Here is a 15,901-nt window from a genome sequence, read left to right as displayed (position 1 = left end):
TCCATGAACTAACTGAAGAAAACACAGGGTTTTACAAAATGTTACTGTTTTTACAGTTTTTCAAAATGGCAATATTAGGTACATTTAAGCCTGCTAAAACTGAACGCAGTAACTCCGAAGATGATTATGCTACCCAAGGTAGCTGCTAACTAGATGACTTATGTGGCCAAAAAGCATGGAATTCTGTGGCTTTATTAGAAAACTACGGATCAAAATGTTAAAAATCCAAAGTTACACCCTTTACCGTGAAAATGACCATATACATGTATGCGTCATGTAATTATTCACTAAGAATTCTGTGTCCTATAAATTTTAAAATGTGTGCTTTGTTTGATTCACAAAATGTCCTCTTAAAACAAAAGTGACATTGCTGAAAAAAGTTTGTTTTCCATCATTTAAATGCAAAAAGTAAAACAGAATGATGCATTGATAATGCAAGTCAACAGACCGCAATCTATATGTCAAAATGTGGTCACCATTTGCTGAGAGTTCTGAAAAGATACCCTTGTGTGCTTCCATTCATGAGGCCTAAGACCTTTGTCCTTTCCCCCTCCCTCCCAGCTGACATGGAAACCTGTGGAAATGAATGTTTCCTAGGGTAGGCTGTCATGAGTATTCCATCCCACAGAGGATGGGAGGGAGAGAGAAATGAGGATTGTAGCACTTGATAATTGTCAGCTGATAAGGTCATGCTTAAGAGTGCTGTCCCACGTAGGAACAGGGTGGTGTTGGATAGGATGTGTGTAAATGGGGAAATAAGATACCTTGGAAAAGTGTGAAAGAAAAGTATGATTTGTGTTGCGTGCAGTTAAACTTGTATTCCATAGAAGTGATAGAAGTCATATTTCCTTAGTTTATTGGGGCATCATGAAAGTAAGTAGAAATGAACCATATCTCAAAAACCACAAGACTACACTTGGCTCACACTTATTTTCTGAGCTTTTCCCCACATCAGCCCGATCAAGAGAATATCTGTTAGTGCTTTTCATAACACCCGTGAAAATTCAAGGAAATTCTGAAAACCGGGCATACTCATGACTGAGTGAATGCTTCTGTGTGTTCATGCTTCAATGCACTAACCCCCAGATTACTGCTAATTTGTGCACAAACTATATATGCCTTTTAGAGATCACTTTTGACGTGTAGCAGTCAACCCTTTTTTTAACGATTGAAACTCAAATTCAAATTGATCATGACAGGAAAAAATATTGACACTCGTTAACATGTCACACTGACTGGTATCTAGAGCAAGATCAAAGCTGATAATTATAAGTACAGAAAATGTGCCATCACAAATGCTAATGTTGGCTTACTAATTTGACATCAGCATTGATGTGTCTAAGTGGGAGGATTATATATCACTGGTTTTTGAGGCCTGGTGTATCCTGAGAGAGATGGGTTCAGTTTTGTACTGGGAATTGTGACAGTTGATGAAATCACTCTGATGTGCTGTGCGGGATCAATACAACACAGCTTCTGAAATATGCATGTGACGTGCAAGTAGCTACACGCTCAAAAATTGTGAAACTACATCAAAGTTTCAAACTTTATTTCCCATTTGTCAGAAATAGGTAAATGCACGAATGCTGAGTTGATGTGCAAGTAGTAACATGCTCATAGTCATTGAACTGAATGCATTGTACTCTTCAGTTTGATTTTAGTACTTTTCCTCCAAAACTGTGTGAACAAAAATGAATATAGCATCTGCTTTCCTCAGTGTTATGGTTGTGAATCAGCTATATTTATAACCTGTTTTTAGCACCATATGTCCACAGCAGAGTGCTTCTGATAAAACTCTTGCATGTTGTAAGGTCAGTGCCTTATTAAGCTGCTAAAACTTCATCTGTTGTAAAAATGTCCTCCGGAGCATTTAATTAGACTTCACATAAGCTTATCCCAGTAGAAAACAAAATCATGACAACATGAGCTTGATCAAAACAACCAACATTTCAAAATTTCTTTGTGAAAATGATAATAGTTTAGGTCATACACTGCTTTTGAGTTTCTCTACCGGAAGTCAATTTGTGCTGAAATTCGTTCCCACAATAAGCATATTGCATAACAATAGATACAGTTCGTAGGTTACATTTATTTCCTTTGTGTATGACATTGTGGGAAGAGAAACCCAAAATATGCGTATTCAAGCTTGCTTCAGTTTACAACAATTGAATGGACAAGTCTGCTTACTGATTAATATGTCAATGTCTGTTCTGTATATTACGCACTATTTCAATTCAGTTCATAACATAGTCTAGTATTTCATGTTAAAGGTAGAGAATATTGAGAGATAATTCAAAATTTCAGAACGCTATTTTTTTTGACAAGCATACATAATCTTAAGATTTGATGAAATCCAGATTAAAGTGGAAGGTTATATGTGATTTTTGGGTTCTATGTATAGACAAATAGAATGAAATGGTGTAATTTGTGTTTGCACATTTTTATTGGAGCTTTACAATCCCAGGTATATTTAATTTATTTTGTCTTTCCTTACGAAACTCAACACCCCTAAATTATTCCCCTAGGGTGATGTTTTGTCTGATTATTTTCCATGCACTCTCATTTCTATCGGTTGCCCTAATTCAATATCCTGGAAAACCTGATTCTTCTATACACTTGACATTGAACATAATTCCAGATTGGTAATTCAATTCAACAAAATTTCCCCCTTTAATGTATCATGGTCTTAACTAGGACTGCCAATGACACATACTTCACCTTTTTATTGCACGTGTTTATGGCGGAGCTGAAATAGGAAAAAAATGTTCATATATATGGAAGAAGCCATACTGACAGAATCGCATCCATGATACAAGACATTTGAGGCGATTTAAGAATGGGAAATGCTCTTTCTTTATATCATTTCAATGGTATCGTTAGGATGGCTGAAACATTTTGGTTCTCTTGATAAACCAGTTTAGTGGCCTAGTGGTTAGAGCGTCCGCCTCACGATCGGGAGGTCGCGGGTTCGAATCCCGGCCGGGCCATACCAAAAGCTTTAAAAATGGTACCTATTGCCAGGCGTTCGGCATTGAAAGAATGGAGTAGGGAAAGTTAAACACATGGCTACCAGTGAACTAACCCCCTGCTGTAGCTTTTCTGCTTGCAGACATGTGGCCTAGGGTTATGAAATGGAGATAGGCACCGCCCAATGGGCCGAAAGGCTTGGGAAGGATTTAACTTTTAACTAAATACAGATTGGAACAGGGCTCCAAATGTACAGGGACTCAGGGTGACTGGCCCTATTTCACAAAATAGCCCCATATTTATACAAATATTTGTCAATGGCAAACAGTACACACAAGTTCAAAATATCCCTCTTAATAATCAAAAAAAATTCTTTTAAATCTAGATAAGAATGTGATTCATTACGACATTGACAAGTGTGTCTTCAGGATAGTTACAAATGATGGTGAAATTGCTTTTTGGGTTGTACAGAATGGAAGACTGGAATGGATACACACTTTATGATGTAACCTTATACACATAAGGCGTATACATAAACTCAATTCACTTAACATTATTAACCTCCCATTGCGGTGTCCTTGATTGCGTGCAAACCCCCTTTCTCAAAATGTGAAGGGCACTAATAGGAACCACTTGACAAAATGACCAGCACTATGACTCCTTCAAACCAAAAATAAATTTAACTGTCAAAATCAGTTTCATTTAGGAAGCCGAAAGTTTGTACGATTATGAAATGAAATACTGTGGAAATTTGGTTTATCATACGCACATACGTAGACACATGTAAGCTGAGGAATTACTAAACAAGTTTGACAGAATCTGGCAAGTGATTTGTGGGGATTTGTGGGCCATGTTTACGGACTGTGATGCGATAATCCCGGGGGATTGAGAGTGTCGACCATTTCCCGTGCCGCAGTTCCTGTTCTCCCTGATTGGTAGAGACATACACCTGGTACGAGAGGGAACTGAACACTCACAGTCTGCAAACTTGCTGTATCAGATTTCTAGAATGTATTGCTAGGGATTTGGAGTTAAGTTGCATGGATTTAGGCTAATGTGCAAGGGGTAGGCTGAGAAAAGGAAAGGATATAGAACTGCTTGTGTGCGTTGGGAATTTATACTGCAATGTCATACTGCTATGTTTAAGAATATATATAAAAGTTAACTGAAGGAGCGAGTGTATGTGTCACCAAAGGCTTAGGTTTCAAGATTTGCCGGGGGATTTGTTCTTCCCTGTCATTCTTAACACCATGTAAGTTCAGTTTAAAACATATTTCTTTCACTCAATAAAAGAGGAGAAAGGAAACTCATTTGTACTTCACTTGTCAATTTGAGGCAAGTTCAGTTAGAACAACTCTTACGTTACCAGTTTGAAAGGGATAAACATGAATGGAACACCCTTTTCTAATCCTACATTCCTAAGGAAAAAAGACTAGGACGCATATAATTATGTAGAAAACAATTTCACTCTTTTTCAAGTCGGTAGTAGAAAATCATCAGGTAGCATTGTGATTTGAACAGCTTCCAAGAAGCTAATGCATCCAATATCCAAAGACATATGTTACTGTGTCATAAAACAGTGATATGTGTAAGTTAAATTAGATTGAAGTTAATTTATCTAGGTCACTTACCCATAGCACATGACAGCAGGTAGTTGGGGGGAAGCTCATTGAGGAAGTTATACAACTTGTGGTCAATTTAGAAGAGCTGTATTATTTGGATTAGATGGTTTAGACAAGAATTAAGTGTGGGTGTGTTGATTCAACATTTGGATTAAGTTGTAACCATGAGGTGTGTTACGTGTGGCAGGATTTGCTTCATTCAGTGTTGCCAAAACCTTTCAGCGTCAAGGCGCGGCGCATTGACTCGTCAGGCCGCGGTAAAGGATTTTCAAGTAGCCCAATTTTTTAAGCTTCCAAAAAAGCACCCAAAACCAAATATTTGGGCGGATTTACCCGAATTTAGGATTTTCAAGTAGCCCAATTTTTTAAGCTTCCAAAAAAGCACCCAAAACCGGATATTTGGGCGGATTTACCCGAATTTAGAACGCAAAACACCCAATTGGGCGGAAAAGCACTTGACTTTAACTTCCGGTACTTACTGGGAAGTTACTGACCGATCAATAAATGGTCACAAAACCCATTGTATTTTCAATTTGGAGCTTCAAAGACTCAAAACCTTTATAAATCGGCTAAATTGAAAGGAAAATACATCAAATTAGTGCAGCGGCCTGAGACTGGCAAAAGTAGCCCAATTTTAGACAAGTAGCGGCATGCTTTTTTTGAGTAGCGGCAAGTGATCACCAAGTAGCCCAATTGTGCGCCAAAGGTGCGGCGTTGGCATCACTGGCTTCATTCTGATGGCAAGATGGTTACTATGTCTACAGCTCTATCTTTGTCACTTTGCTGTTTTGCTGACGGGCGGTGCTCGCTAAAACATCAGTGATATATTTGGTACTCTTGGGTTCCAATCTATAACCGTGTTGCAGTAAATTGGGTTATAATATTATAGAATGTTGCAAGAATGAGGTTGCATTTGATGAATTATTATTTGGAAGTTGATAGTTTTTATCAAGTAGGATGCATTCAAGAAACAGGATTTGAAGTGAAGGCACATGAAAATCAGCGTCAAGATGTCATCTATGGTATGTTTACTTTACAGCGAGTCGGTGACGTCATTGCGTATTCCATTAGGCAGGGGTGTGAAATCTCCTCTTTTAAGCCGAATTTCTCTTTTTTGGAAATTTCTTTGAGGCAAAATTTTAGCTTTTTCTTTCATTTTCAGCCAATTTTGAGCATATTTCAGTGCTTTTCCTCTTTTTTGAACAAAGTTACTCTTTTTTTCAATAGAGGTCACTAACACCCCTGATTAGGCACAGCTCAAATCGCAAGAGCTCACTCAAAGCCGTAACATACACACGCTCATAGTTGCGAGCATGAAACATTGCTGTTTGACATACTGACTGGTACAATTTCCAAATATCTGCACAAAACAATGTACTGATGAAAATATGCAGGGCCTGTTTCACCTTTAATCTGATATTTGATCAGCTATACTTGATAAATCAACTTTAAGTCAACCGTTCGTCTTTGTGAAACGGGCCCTAGAAGTGCTAATTTGAGGACACGTAGGCCAGATAACCTGTGTCACTCAGACTTGATGTCTGCCTGCCTGCCTGCCCCCTAACATAAGGTAGACGACTTCTGTGCAGTAATTAATTAATGTAATATCCTATTCATATCATCTGCATTCAGATGTGATACCATGGGAAATACAACCTGTGCCTGCCGGAATGTTCACCCAAAACCTGTTAATTGTGCCAGATTTAGTTTAACCTGTTCATTTTCTTTTGTGCCTCAAGAATTTGTGGTTCAGGTATAACCGTAAGCTGCAGAGGAACCTTTCAATACACAAATTTGCCAAGTCATAACCCCAGTGGGGAAGCCCCTATGCGTTTGGTTGAGCAGGGAGTAAGTCAGGTTAACTCCTTTATTTAGTCATTAATGCGCAGATCAGTATGCAAAAATGGCACGTTTACGTCAAATAACAGTGGATCTATTTCAAGAACTGCATGATTAATGTTAAGATTGTTTTTTGTAAGTATACATTTTATTATCATGCTTGTTCGTAATATAGATTTGCAAACATGCCTTACACATGTTCACATGCGATCTATGTAGCATGCAGAGGTTTAAAAGATGAACACATGCATTGTAAGTTATGTATTTCAGCTTATATTAAGCCAAGAGCATAAATGAGTTGATGCAAGTGTGCTGTTCCTTCAATATCTTATGACTTGACAGAAAAAGCCAAGCAGCTTGTACTACAGCTGTGTGAAGTGTTGGTGGTGAAAACTTAAAGTAGGGATTATTTAGAGCAGATAGCAATCAAATAATATTCCAGTTTATTAGCATAACCTTACATAACTGGAAGCTAGGTGAAATCAAACCTTATCATAGCAATGTATCAACTATCAATGCAAAGAAGGCATGTAGAGGTAGTTTACTTAGTTTAAAAGTTAAACTTGAACTCACATTTCATGAGATCTGTATTATGTTCTCCTGCGCTTTATAGGATCTCAAAAATGCTCATCTTTGGATCTTTGAATATGTTGAATATGAAAACTCATAACTTTGAGGGCAAAGTTTGAGCTATAATTGTGAAATGGAGTTTACTGAACTGTGCCATTGAAAATGAGAGCATATTTGTTAGTCCTTGTATTTGTAATGTTTGAGGTGCAGGGTAAAATGTTTATTTTGTGCAGGTTCCCATCTTCAAGGAAGTTTAGCTGGACATCAAAGCATGCTAGGGTACCAAGTCAAAGGCATGGCCTAAAGACAATAGCATTTTTTCCTAGAGGTGCATTACTAAAAATGTCACAAAAAATGGTTCAAAATAACATTGTGAGATGAAGTTCTAAGCAGGTATTCAATCTAATTAGTGCCCCAGGAAATGTGCAATTTACGCACATACACATTAAAATACAGTGTATATGAAGTGAAACTCATCATAATCTTACAGCTGGACAGATTATTTAGATGGTCATTTTAGTTAATAATGAAGGAATTTAATTGTGCAGGTGTGTTGAAAAGGGGTGCATAAAAAGTTATTACTTTAAAAATTCCGTTTAGGGGTGCTTATTAGGAGGGTGGTGTTAATTAGGCTGAGTAGGGTACAGCTATTTTAGATAAGTCAACTTTTTCTGAATCTAATAATGAGAGGAATATAATTGGTTTATATCCATATTGACCCAATTTTGAAATTTGAGCCCTGCATTAGCAGCCATTTGGAATAGATGCAATTTAGCATAATCCCCTGCATCCTTTTTTGCCCTTTTTGGATATGTGCGTCCTTTTTTGCCCTTTTTGGATATGTGCGTCCTTTTTTGCCCTTTTTGGATATGTGCGTCCTTTTTTGCCCTTTTTGGACTAGAACAGCAAAAACATTGGTGTTCCATTTTTGTCTAGCTCATACGTAGATTGACTTGTTATGTCTTCTTTGATAAGAATTATTATCTGTCCCAGGTCGTTCCACAAAATATTTGCACCTTTGTATTCAGGATAACAGAGTAGTCAAAACAGGATGACAATGATGATTAAAAACAGATTTTGAGATTGAATTTTCAGTTTTCAATGTTTAAACATGCAAAGTTGAACATGAAATTCAAGCTTGGTGATTCTGGATGGAGATTAATATTCAATATTCAGATTGTCATTCACACATGCAGACTTTCATTATACATATCTCCAAATATCAGTACTGTTCAGTCAGAAAAAACACATCTTATGATATTGTGATATTAATATCCTAATGTTAATTGTTATCCAGGATTAAGCTTAAAGCTTGGCATCGTAATGAAGTTGTTTAGTTCAAATATCAACCATACAAATTGCATACAGTGAGCAGAAAAGGTTATACAATACTACTCCATATTCCAGAAAAATACAGTACTAAGTATTTTGGATTAAAAAAATATAATAATATAATCCTTTATTTAGTTCTAACTGGCAATGAAAAAGAAATTTTAATATTTGTCAGTTTTGGAAATATGGGCCAAAAACATACATTTTTAGGGAGTTTTCCGTAAATTGTGACAAGCAAAGCCAAAGACTTACAATTGTACAAAGACTAATTTCAAGTTGTGGATCCTAATTTTTCTAATCTTTTTCATAACCAATTATCAAAATAACATAAAATATTAAAATTATGAGCTAAATCTTAGCCAATATTAATAATTTTGAATGCTTAGACTTTGTCAAATATTGGAATTTGGTGACTACAATTGTAGCATTGCATTGTAAGTTATGTATTTCATTATTCCAAAAAATTGGTGATGCCATTGAAATACTGGATGAAGTACTATAAAGGAATAGATTGTTTAAAAAAGTGGTAATATTGAACATGAAACAAGCAAACAGGTGGTTGAATGAAAAGTGTACATACATGTATATAACCTGTTTCTCCATCTGTTACTTAGGCCTATATCTTTAATTGAACAGTCGATTTGTGATTTGTATTGATGAATTAGCATTGATAATCTATATACATTGCAAATCAGTTAGCATGGTTGTTAGACCCCTCCCTATCTTTGCAGATTTGGCTTCTTAGATCAATGCAGGAGGATTGGTCAGTCATTGGACTAGCTAGGCCTAGTTGTAGTACTGAACTCCCTTGGGCCACTCTATTACTCATCCAATTGCTAATAAAGGGGAAAATCCCAGGAGACAGGGATGAATGAAAGGGAAAAAACTTACATCCACTCCACACACAAAATTATATTCTGTCTATGTGCTTGTCAAATGTTTGCTACTCGCATGCTGGACCAGATCCAATAATGGTTCCAAGATATAAATGTTGCTTTTCAATCCTAGTTTAATCCTAATAACCTTGGCAAGGGAAAATAAGAAAGTCTTCTTGTTTAAAACAAAGTAAAGATTTGCACTTTTTTGTACAAGATGTCTGTAATATGACGGGGATCAGCCCTCGTTAAGGAATGACTAGACACAATAATTAATTGGTCATGTTACTCTAACCACAGCTCAGTGTTGGTAACCTGATTACTCACGGTAGGCTGACAAAAACTACTTATAACCTTAAGTCAGTTTTGTGTGTCAGAATTAAGTTGACCCATAAATATTTTCTTTTTTGGCCAGCCATAATATAACCTGTCAGTTGTAAGAGTTAGTACTTCACTTCCACCGACACAAGCTACACAGTGGTGTGCTGACGTGCTGTGTGTTTGTATGCTGTAGACCTGTACTTGTAGCTTTACAACTTTAGATCATCGCCATGAAGCCTCAAACAGAGACAACCTCTGACAAATCCATCAAGAATATAAAAGAAAAATGTGTACTAAAACACACGAGGAAGAAAGTGAGGAAGACATTTCGGGAACGTTACCTAAGTGAGTGATTACTTTGTTGGAAGTCTTGCGGTGTGTAAACCGTATATCTTGGGATCTATATAATGGAAGTATTTGTTTTATTATTGTTCTTACCGTGGAATTGTTGTATATTGTTTCAGAAATGTTGTCAAATCACAGCCGTGCTTGCAGTAAAGACAAGAGTTTGCCGCCATACTTAGCCATCCCTCATGTCAGGGACACTCTCATACCTCTTGCAGAAAGGTAGGCAAGCTTTACAGGATATCCTTCTATAATGTGTTGACCTTAACAATAAACATGTACAGCTTGTAAGTACACTGTTCCTATGAAACCAGGATATATTATGTAGTCTGTTTTATAGCACAATGTTAAGTTTCAATTTATCACGAGAGCTTTTTATTTGTTACTATTGCATAAGATGGTATATGTACAAGTATTTGATGTCATGGAAAATGCAGTCCGTGCAAGATTGTTAAAGGATGTCTCCGGCAATCACAACATTGTGCCTTTTGTGTTAGAAAAATAATTATCAAACACGAATCACATGGTTTTATTTAAAACAAACTCGGTATTGAACATAAAACACATGATATTCAAAATTCCCGCGCTGAAATTGTCTAGTGCAATGACGTCATGGTTATTTGTGCTCAATTGTTGTCAGCCTTCATTGTATTACTGAGACGTCATTGCACTAGACAATTTCAGTACACGGGAATTTTGAATATCGCGTGTTGAGACGGCTGTATTAATTCATTTTTATGGTCAATATGAGTTTGTTTCAAATAAAACCATGTGATTTGTGCTTGATAATTAATTTTCTAATATATAAGGCATAATGTTGTGATTTCCAGATATATCCTTTAAATCTTTTATTATAGTTCAAGAGCAGACTGTGAAATGTGGTCTATTTTGAGTCTGTAGAATGATTGTAAGAATTTGAACATTTCAGAGACCTTTAATATTATCTGCTGAGACAAGAGTCCAGCTATAAAAGGAAACAAGATTGAGAAGGCAGGTTGTATGTAAATAATTTGCTACGCTCGTCAATATCTAATAATTATTTCAATGTTTCATTACATGTATTCAGTAGTAAGCATATTGTGCTGTCCTTCTAAAGATTGTGTTAAGAGGTTGGGTCTAGTTTATAAGTCATGTGAAAAGTAATCAGCTTGTTCCTGCAGGCACCAGGTTTTAACCAATCATGTGTGCCACCAATTTTTAACCAATCTATCACACTACCATGTTGTATTTTTGGCACAGACGGAGGAAGCAGAAACTGTGGAATCGTGCAGTACAATTTTTGAATGCCAATGAATCTCGCGTGCGTGTGGAAACGCAGCAAGTTGCCGGTGAGGAGTTCCCGGTGTGGAGATGGGTACAGCCCTCTCCTGTTGTCATCAGTCAGACATTTGCTCCAATTACAGAGCAGGTGAGATGGTCTTCTTAACCCTAAAGCTGAATTTATACTCGATCGCCGAACAATTGCGATGAAACGCTTTTGGAAAGCAATGGGCAATCGCTGAATTTTGCGATGCATCGCTCGTCGTCGTCGCTTTTGCATTTATACTTATGATGGCGATTGCAGACGACAATTAAAATATTCTAAATGCCTCAAAATACATTTTTAAAACATCAGTTGCTGTCAATAATTATTGCTTTGAATTAATTCATCACCAAAAGTTAATAAATGAGAAAGGTGAATTAATTAACAAAATAAGAGATCCAGTTGGTTGTATATGATTGGTTGACGCATTCATGTGTCAAGCGATATCGCTGGGAAGTTGAGATTTCTTCAACTTGCAAAGCGACGTCGTTTTTGCCTCAGCGATTTTAATCGATTGATCGGCTTGACGCTAAGTAAACACTGAGCATGCGTGAAAATCGCTTTTCTGCAAAAGCGATCAAGCATAAATTCGGCTTAATGCTACTAAACCATAAAGCACAGAGCGACTGCAAGCCTATGCATCCCACATGGTCCTATTCCACAATCCTGCGAAACTACACACAAAACAATTGGCCAGGCAATGGTAACATGCATGGCTTGCTATTCCTAGTTTTATTGTTGGCACCCGAGAGGTCGGTGGTTCAAAACCGGGGCTGAAAAACAACTTTTCTCTCCATCATCTTCCTTCCTTCCTTCCTTTTTTCCCTTAAGGCAAAAAACAGAAAGAGAGTTAAAGTTGGTTACCATCATTCTCCATAAGAAGAGAAGTCGTAGTTCTGTTGTGAATCTAGAGGGTGTATCAATTTGCCCACAGCAACTTGATTTCTCTTCAGGCATGTATAAGTTGCAAGAGCTTTGATCAGTGAACTTAACTTGTGTCTGCGTGCCACCCAATAGTCAGTATGTGTTCATAATACAGCTATCAGTTCACATTTTGTAGGTAAATCATGGCTTTGTTAGTACTAGTAGTGTCTCTTAATAATGAATAGAAAATGGAAATTGTTGCATCCTCAACATAATACAAATTAAGACTTTAAATTGGCAAATGATGAGGCCATAAGACAGCTGTCTGTACCTTTACAGACACGTGTATAAAAAGATGTGTCAGACTGTAAACAAAAGTATGGTAGAATTTGCTGATTAAAGTAGCATGCACATTGATTTGTTTATAAATAGTTGCTGGTTTAGTATTTTGCTGTAAACCTGTGACGAGAGCGTACTTCCACAATGTTGGTAAGGACGCCTGCGATGCCTAGTATGTGTGTTGTTAATTCTGCCATATACGTGTGATACATGTTGTGAGTTCCACCATTTCAACATTGCGGAAGTCTGCTCTTGTCAAAGGTTAACAGCAATTCACTACAGTGCTTTTTCCACCTCAATAACTATATTCAACAGATGCATCTTTGATTCTTTTGCGGTTCAAAGCTCAATACATTCTCCAACAATGCTAAATATCCCACACTAAAGTATGAAGTAAAGAGGCCGCTCTCCAATTAAGACTGACCAAATGCCAGCCAATTCTCAAAGTAATTTGAAAAGGGCACTCTTGCAATTACATGTTTTGAATCACTTGGAAAACAAGTCCGGAGCACCACCATAAGGCAGTGAATGCATTTGTGTTTAGTACCTTCAGGTTTGCATTGTGTAATAGGACCTACAGTTGTTTGTTTCAAGGATGGAAATTGGGACTGTTTGATAAATGATTCAGGGATTTAAGTTTTCAATCATTTGCAAAACTTAAGACTTTTTAAAACTTGTATTTTGAGAAGTTTCTGGTTTTATTGTCTATGGGAGAGATCCAGACTTTATCAGTGATCAGGGATTCAAGGATAAATAAGATAGAGGTAAAGAGATTAGACCCAAAGAGTACCGACTCAAAATTGTCCTGTGTAAGGGTAAATCCACCATTTGGTGTGTTGGTCATGGCAGCCAAACTAATTGCAGTGTTTATTGGCAAAAGCCTAAAATGGAATGATAATTGGCATAAATTTCAATTTGAGCAATACAAACATTTGCACATGCAGCGATTATAGTGCATGTTCTGGGCACAATGTGTTGCATGTAGAACATAAACATCAATGCAATCAAAAGTTTGTTGGGCGCATAGCAAAGTAATCCGGAGGCTCACTATTTTGGCCTACATGAGCGACCACAGCAGCTGAAGGGACTATCCCATCATGCATTGCAGTGGATCTACTTGCTCCATAGCAAATGTAAACAAAAAATAAGTAAAGCTCCTTACACATTAAGAGCTATGGATAGTTTTACAATACTTCAGCAGTCATAGTTTTGCAAAACTTTTGCGACAAAAAATCTAAGCACCACTGATTTCAGTGACTAATTTAAAGTTGAAGAAATTGAATTTGTGTACATGTTCTATGGCACATGCAGTTCTATTGTTTTGCCACAAAGCATAATAGGATAGTCATTTCATCTGCTGTAATAAGCAGTGCTCAAACATGGCAGAGTCTGTACTCTTTGGTTTTACCTCAATGGTTAAAGGGCAGTTTCATAACATAAAAACTTATCAAATGTAATAAAGGAAATAAAACTATGTAATTCATTATGATCTTTTGCAGGAACTAAATCCTAACAGAGTGAAAGTGTGGCAGGGTACAGGTAAGAATCTATAGTGTAGTTTCATATGTCAATTTAGATACTTGGAAAGAGGTTGTTTTGAAATGAGGCCATATTTCTTCCAAATATTTTAATAAAAGTACATTAAGGGATGGGGTATGAACATTTGGACAGTACTTATTGTGGGACATTAGAGCACAGCGGACATATCAATTGCATTCTGAATCTGAAGAATGTCCTTCTGATATCAAATAATTTTGATTTTTGAAATTAGCAATGTAATACACATTTTATGGCAAATGATTACAAATTGATATTTTTGATATTTAACAGTACTTGAAGTAAACTTTATCAATCTGATGATTTATACTTAAAGTGTATGTAGGTGGGATGAAAAGCCGACGATCAATTGAAAATTTTGACCTTTCGTATTGAAGATATGGATTTTTTCCCAAAACACCAAAATAAATTAGGTCTTTTTGGGAAAAAATCCATATCTTCAATATGAAAGGTCAAAATATTCAATTGATCGTCGGCTTTTCCTCCCAGCTACATACACTTTAAGAATATATCATTAGATTTATAATTAGATTTATAAAATTTATTTCGAGAGCTGTTATATATCAAAAATGTGAAAAATATCAAATTTTAATAATTTGTCATAAAATTTGTATTATATCGTGAATTTGTATTATATCGTGAATTTCAAAAATGAAAATTATTTGATATCAGAAAGACATTCTTCATATTCAGAATGCATTCGATATGTCTGATGTGCTCTCATGTCCCACAAAAATACTGTCGAAATGCTCATTCCAGATCCCTTAAACAACTTTGGATATTAGTTGATTGTAATGGGATGTATTTACCCCATGCAAAAACCATACATCTCAATTCCATTTTCACCAAATGTCCAATCCAGCTTTAAATCTGTACCTTTCATTTGTAAATTCAGGTTGAATACTGCAAACATTTTTAAAAATAATTTGGGATTTAAGTGTCTTCCATGCTGATTCCACTGTTTGGTTTTTTGATTCTACAATAGCCCAATGTAGATAGAATACTTGGAACAATCTTATTCAAAGTCAAAAAGGGAAATTGAATGTCGTTGTCGTGAGGAAATGCAGAGCATTATTTTGACATAGGTGGATTGAACATATTGCCTGTATGTATCACATGCAAACATAAACCTGGCATAGGTGTAGGCTTTCAAAGTGGCCTGCCTTTATGAAAATATGCTCTGCAAAGGATCTGGTCATTTTCTGCTAAGGTTTCTGACATAAGTAGGAAATATTTTCATCTCAGACTAGATTACTTCCTAACTATAAATAAAGATTGAAACTTCCTTGAAATCTCAGACAAAAACGTGCATGCTGAAAACATATTGTCATGGTAATTTGCTCAGAGCAAACTACGTGGGGGTGGGGGTGGGTGTGTGCGCACAACTATGCCTAGGTGTGTAGAAGAGAAACATTGTAAATTTTAGTGGCTACTAGGGCCTCTTGATTTATCTGCCATTTTAAGGCCAAATTAACATTAGCTTATTTGAAGAAGAAAATGGAATTTGCATATATATTTGCTACTGAAGTTAATATATTCCCTGGGTTGATAGGATGAACAAATTTTAATCTTCACCCAGAGCTGCCAGCACTCATAAACATTGGAAAAACAAACCCCCAAAACAGTCCATCTAGCCAGATTCGAACCTGTAACCTTTACTAGCACTATGACACTATATCTTGGTGTAGATTATTCTCACTATAGTCTGTATACCTTGCTAGAGTCAGTAATTTAGATATTGCTTTAAATTGTATCTCTAAATGTAATGATGAGAATTGTATAAAAGTGTACATTTTCAGAAAGGAAATAATGCAAGGAATCCAACTAGCATAACAAATTCTTGCAAAAATGAACAGTTTTTGAGAAAATCTCAAAATTTGATTTAAATTTACTGACTCGAGGAAGGTATGCGGACTAAAGCACTATGCTCTAACCAACTGAGCCAGAGGCATGCTGGAGAAGAACGG

General features: G+C 36.4%; 1 protein-coding gene across 1 annotated transcript in view; it reads left to right on the top strand.

Moving 5' to 3' along the window:
* LOC140148386 (inner nuclear membrane protein Man1-like) overlaps positions 1 to 15,901 on the top strand; it is a 90,350-nt gene that overhangs the window by 39,867 nt on the left and 34,582 nt on the right. The window contains exons 8-10 of the mRNA XM_072170314.1: positions 9,991 to 10,093; positions 11,111 to 11,279; positions 13,877 to 13,916. Of these exons, the coding sequence (XP_072026415.1) occupies positions 9,991 to 10,093; positions 11,111 to 11,279; positions 13,877 to 13,916 (312 nt within the window). The remainder of the gene's footprint in view (positions 1 to 9,990; positions 10,094 to 11,110; positions 11,280 to 13,876; positions 13,917 to 15,901) is intronic.

Source organism: Amphiura filiformis, chromosome 3, assembly GCF_039555335.1.
Source record: "Amphiura filiformis chromosome 3, Afil_fr2py, whole genome shotgun sequence".
NCBI lineage: Eukaryota > Metazoa > Echinodermata > Ophiuroidea > Amphilepidida > Amphiuridae > Amphiura > Amphiura filiformis.
The sequence above is the reverse complement of the archived record's forward strand: the minus strand, read 5'-3'. Positions and strand labels throughout refer to the sequence as shown.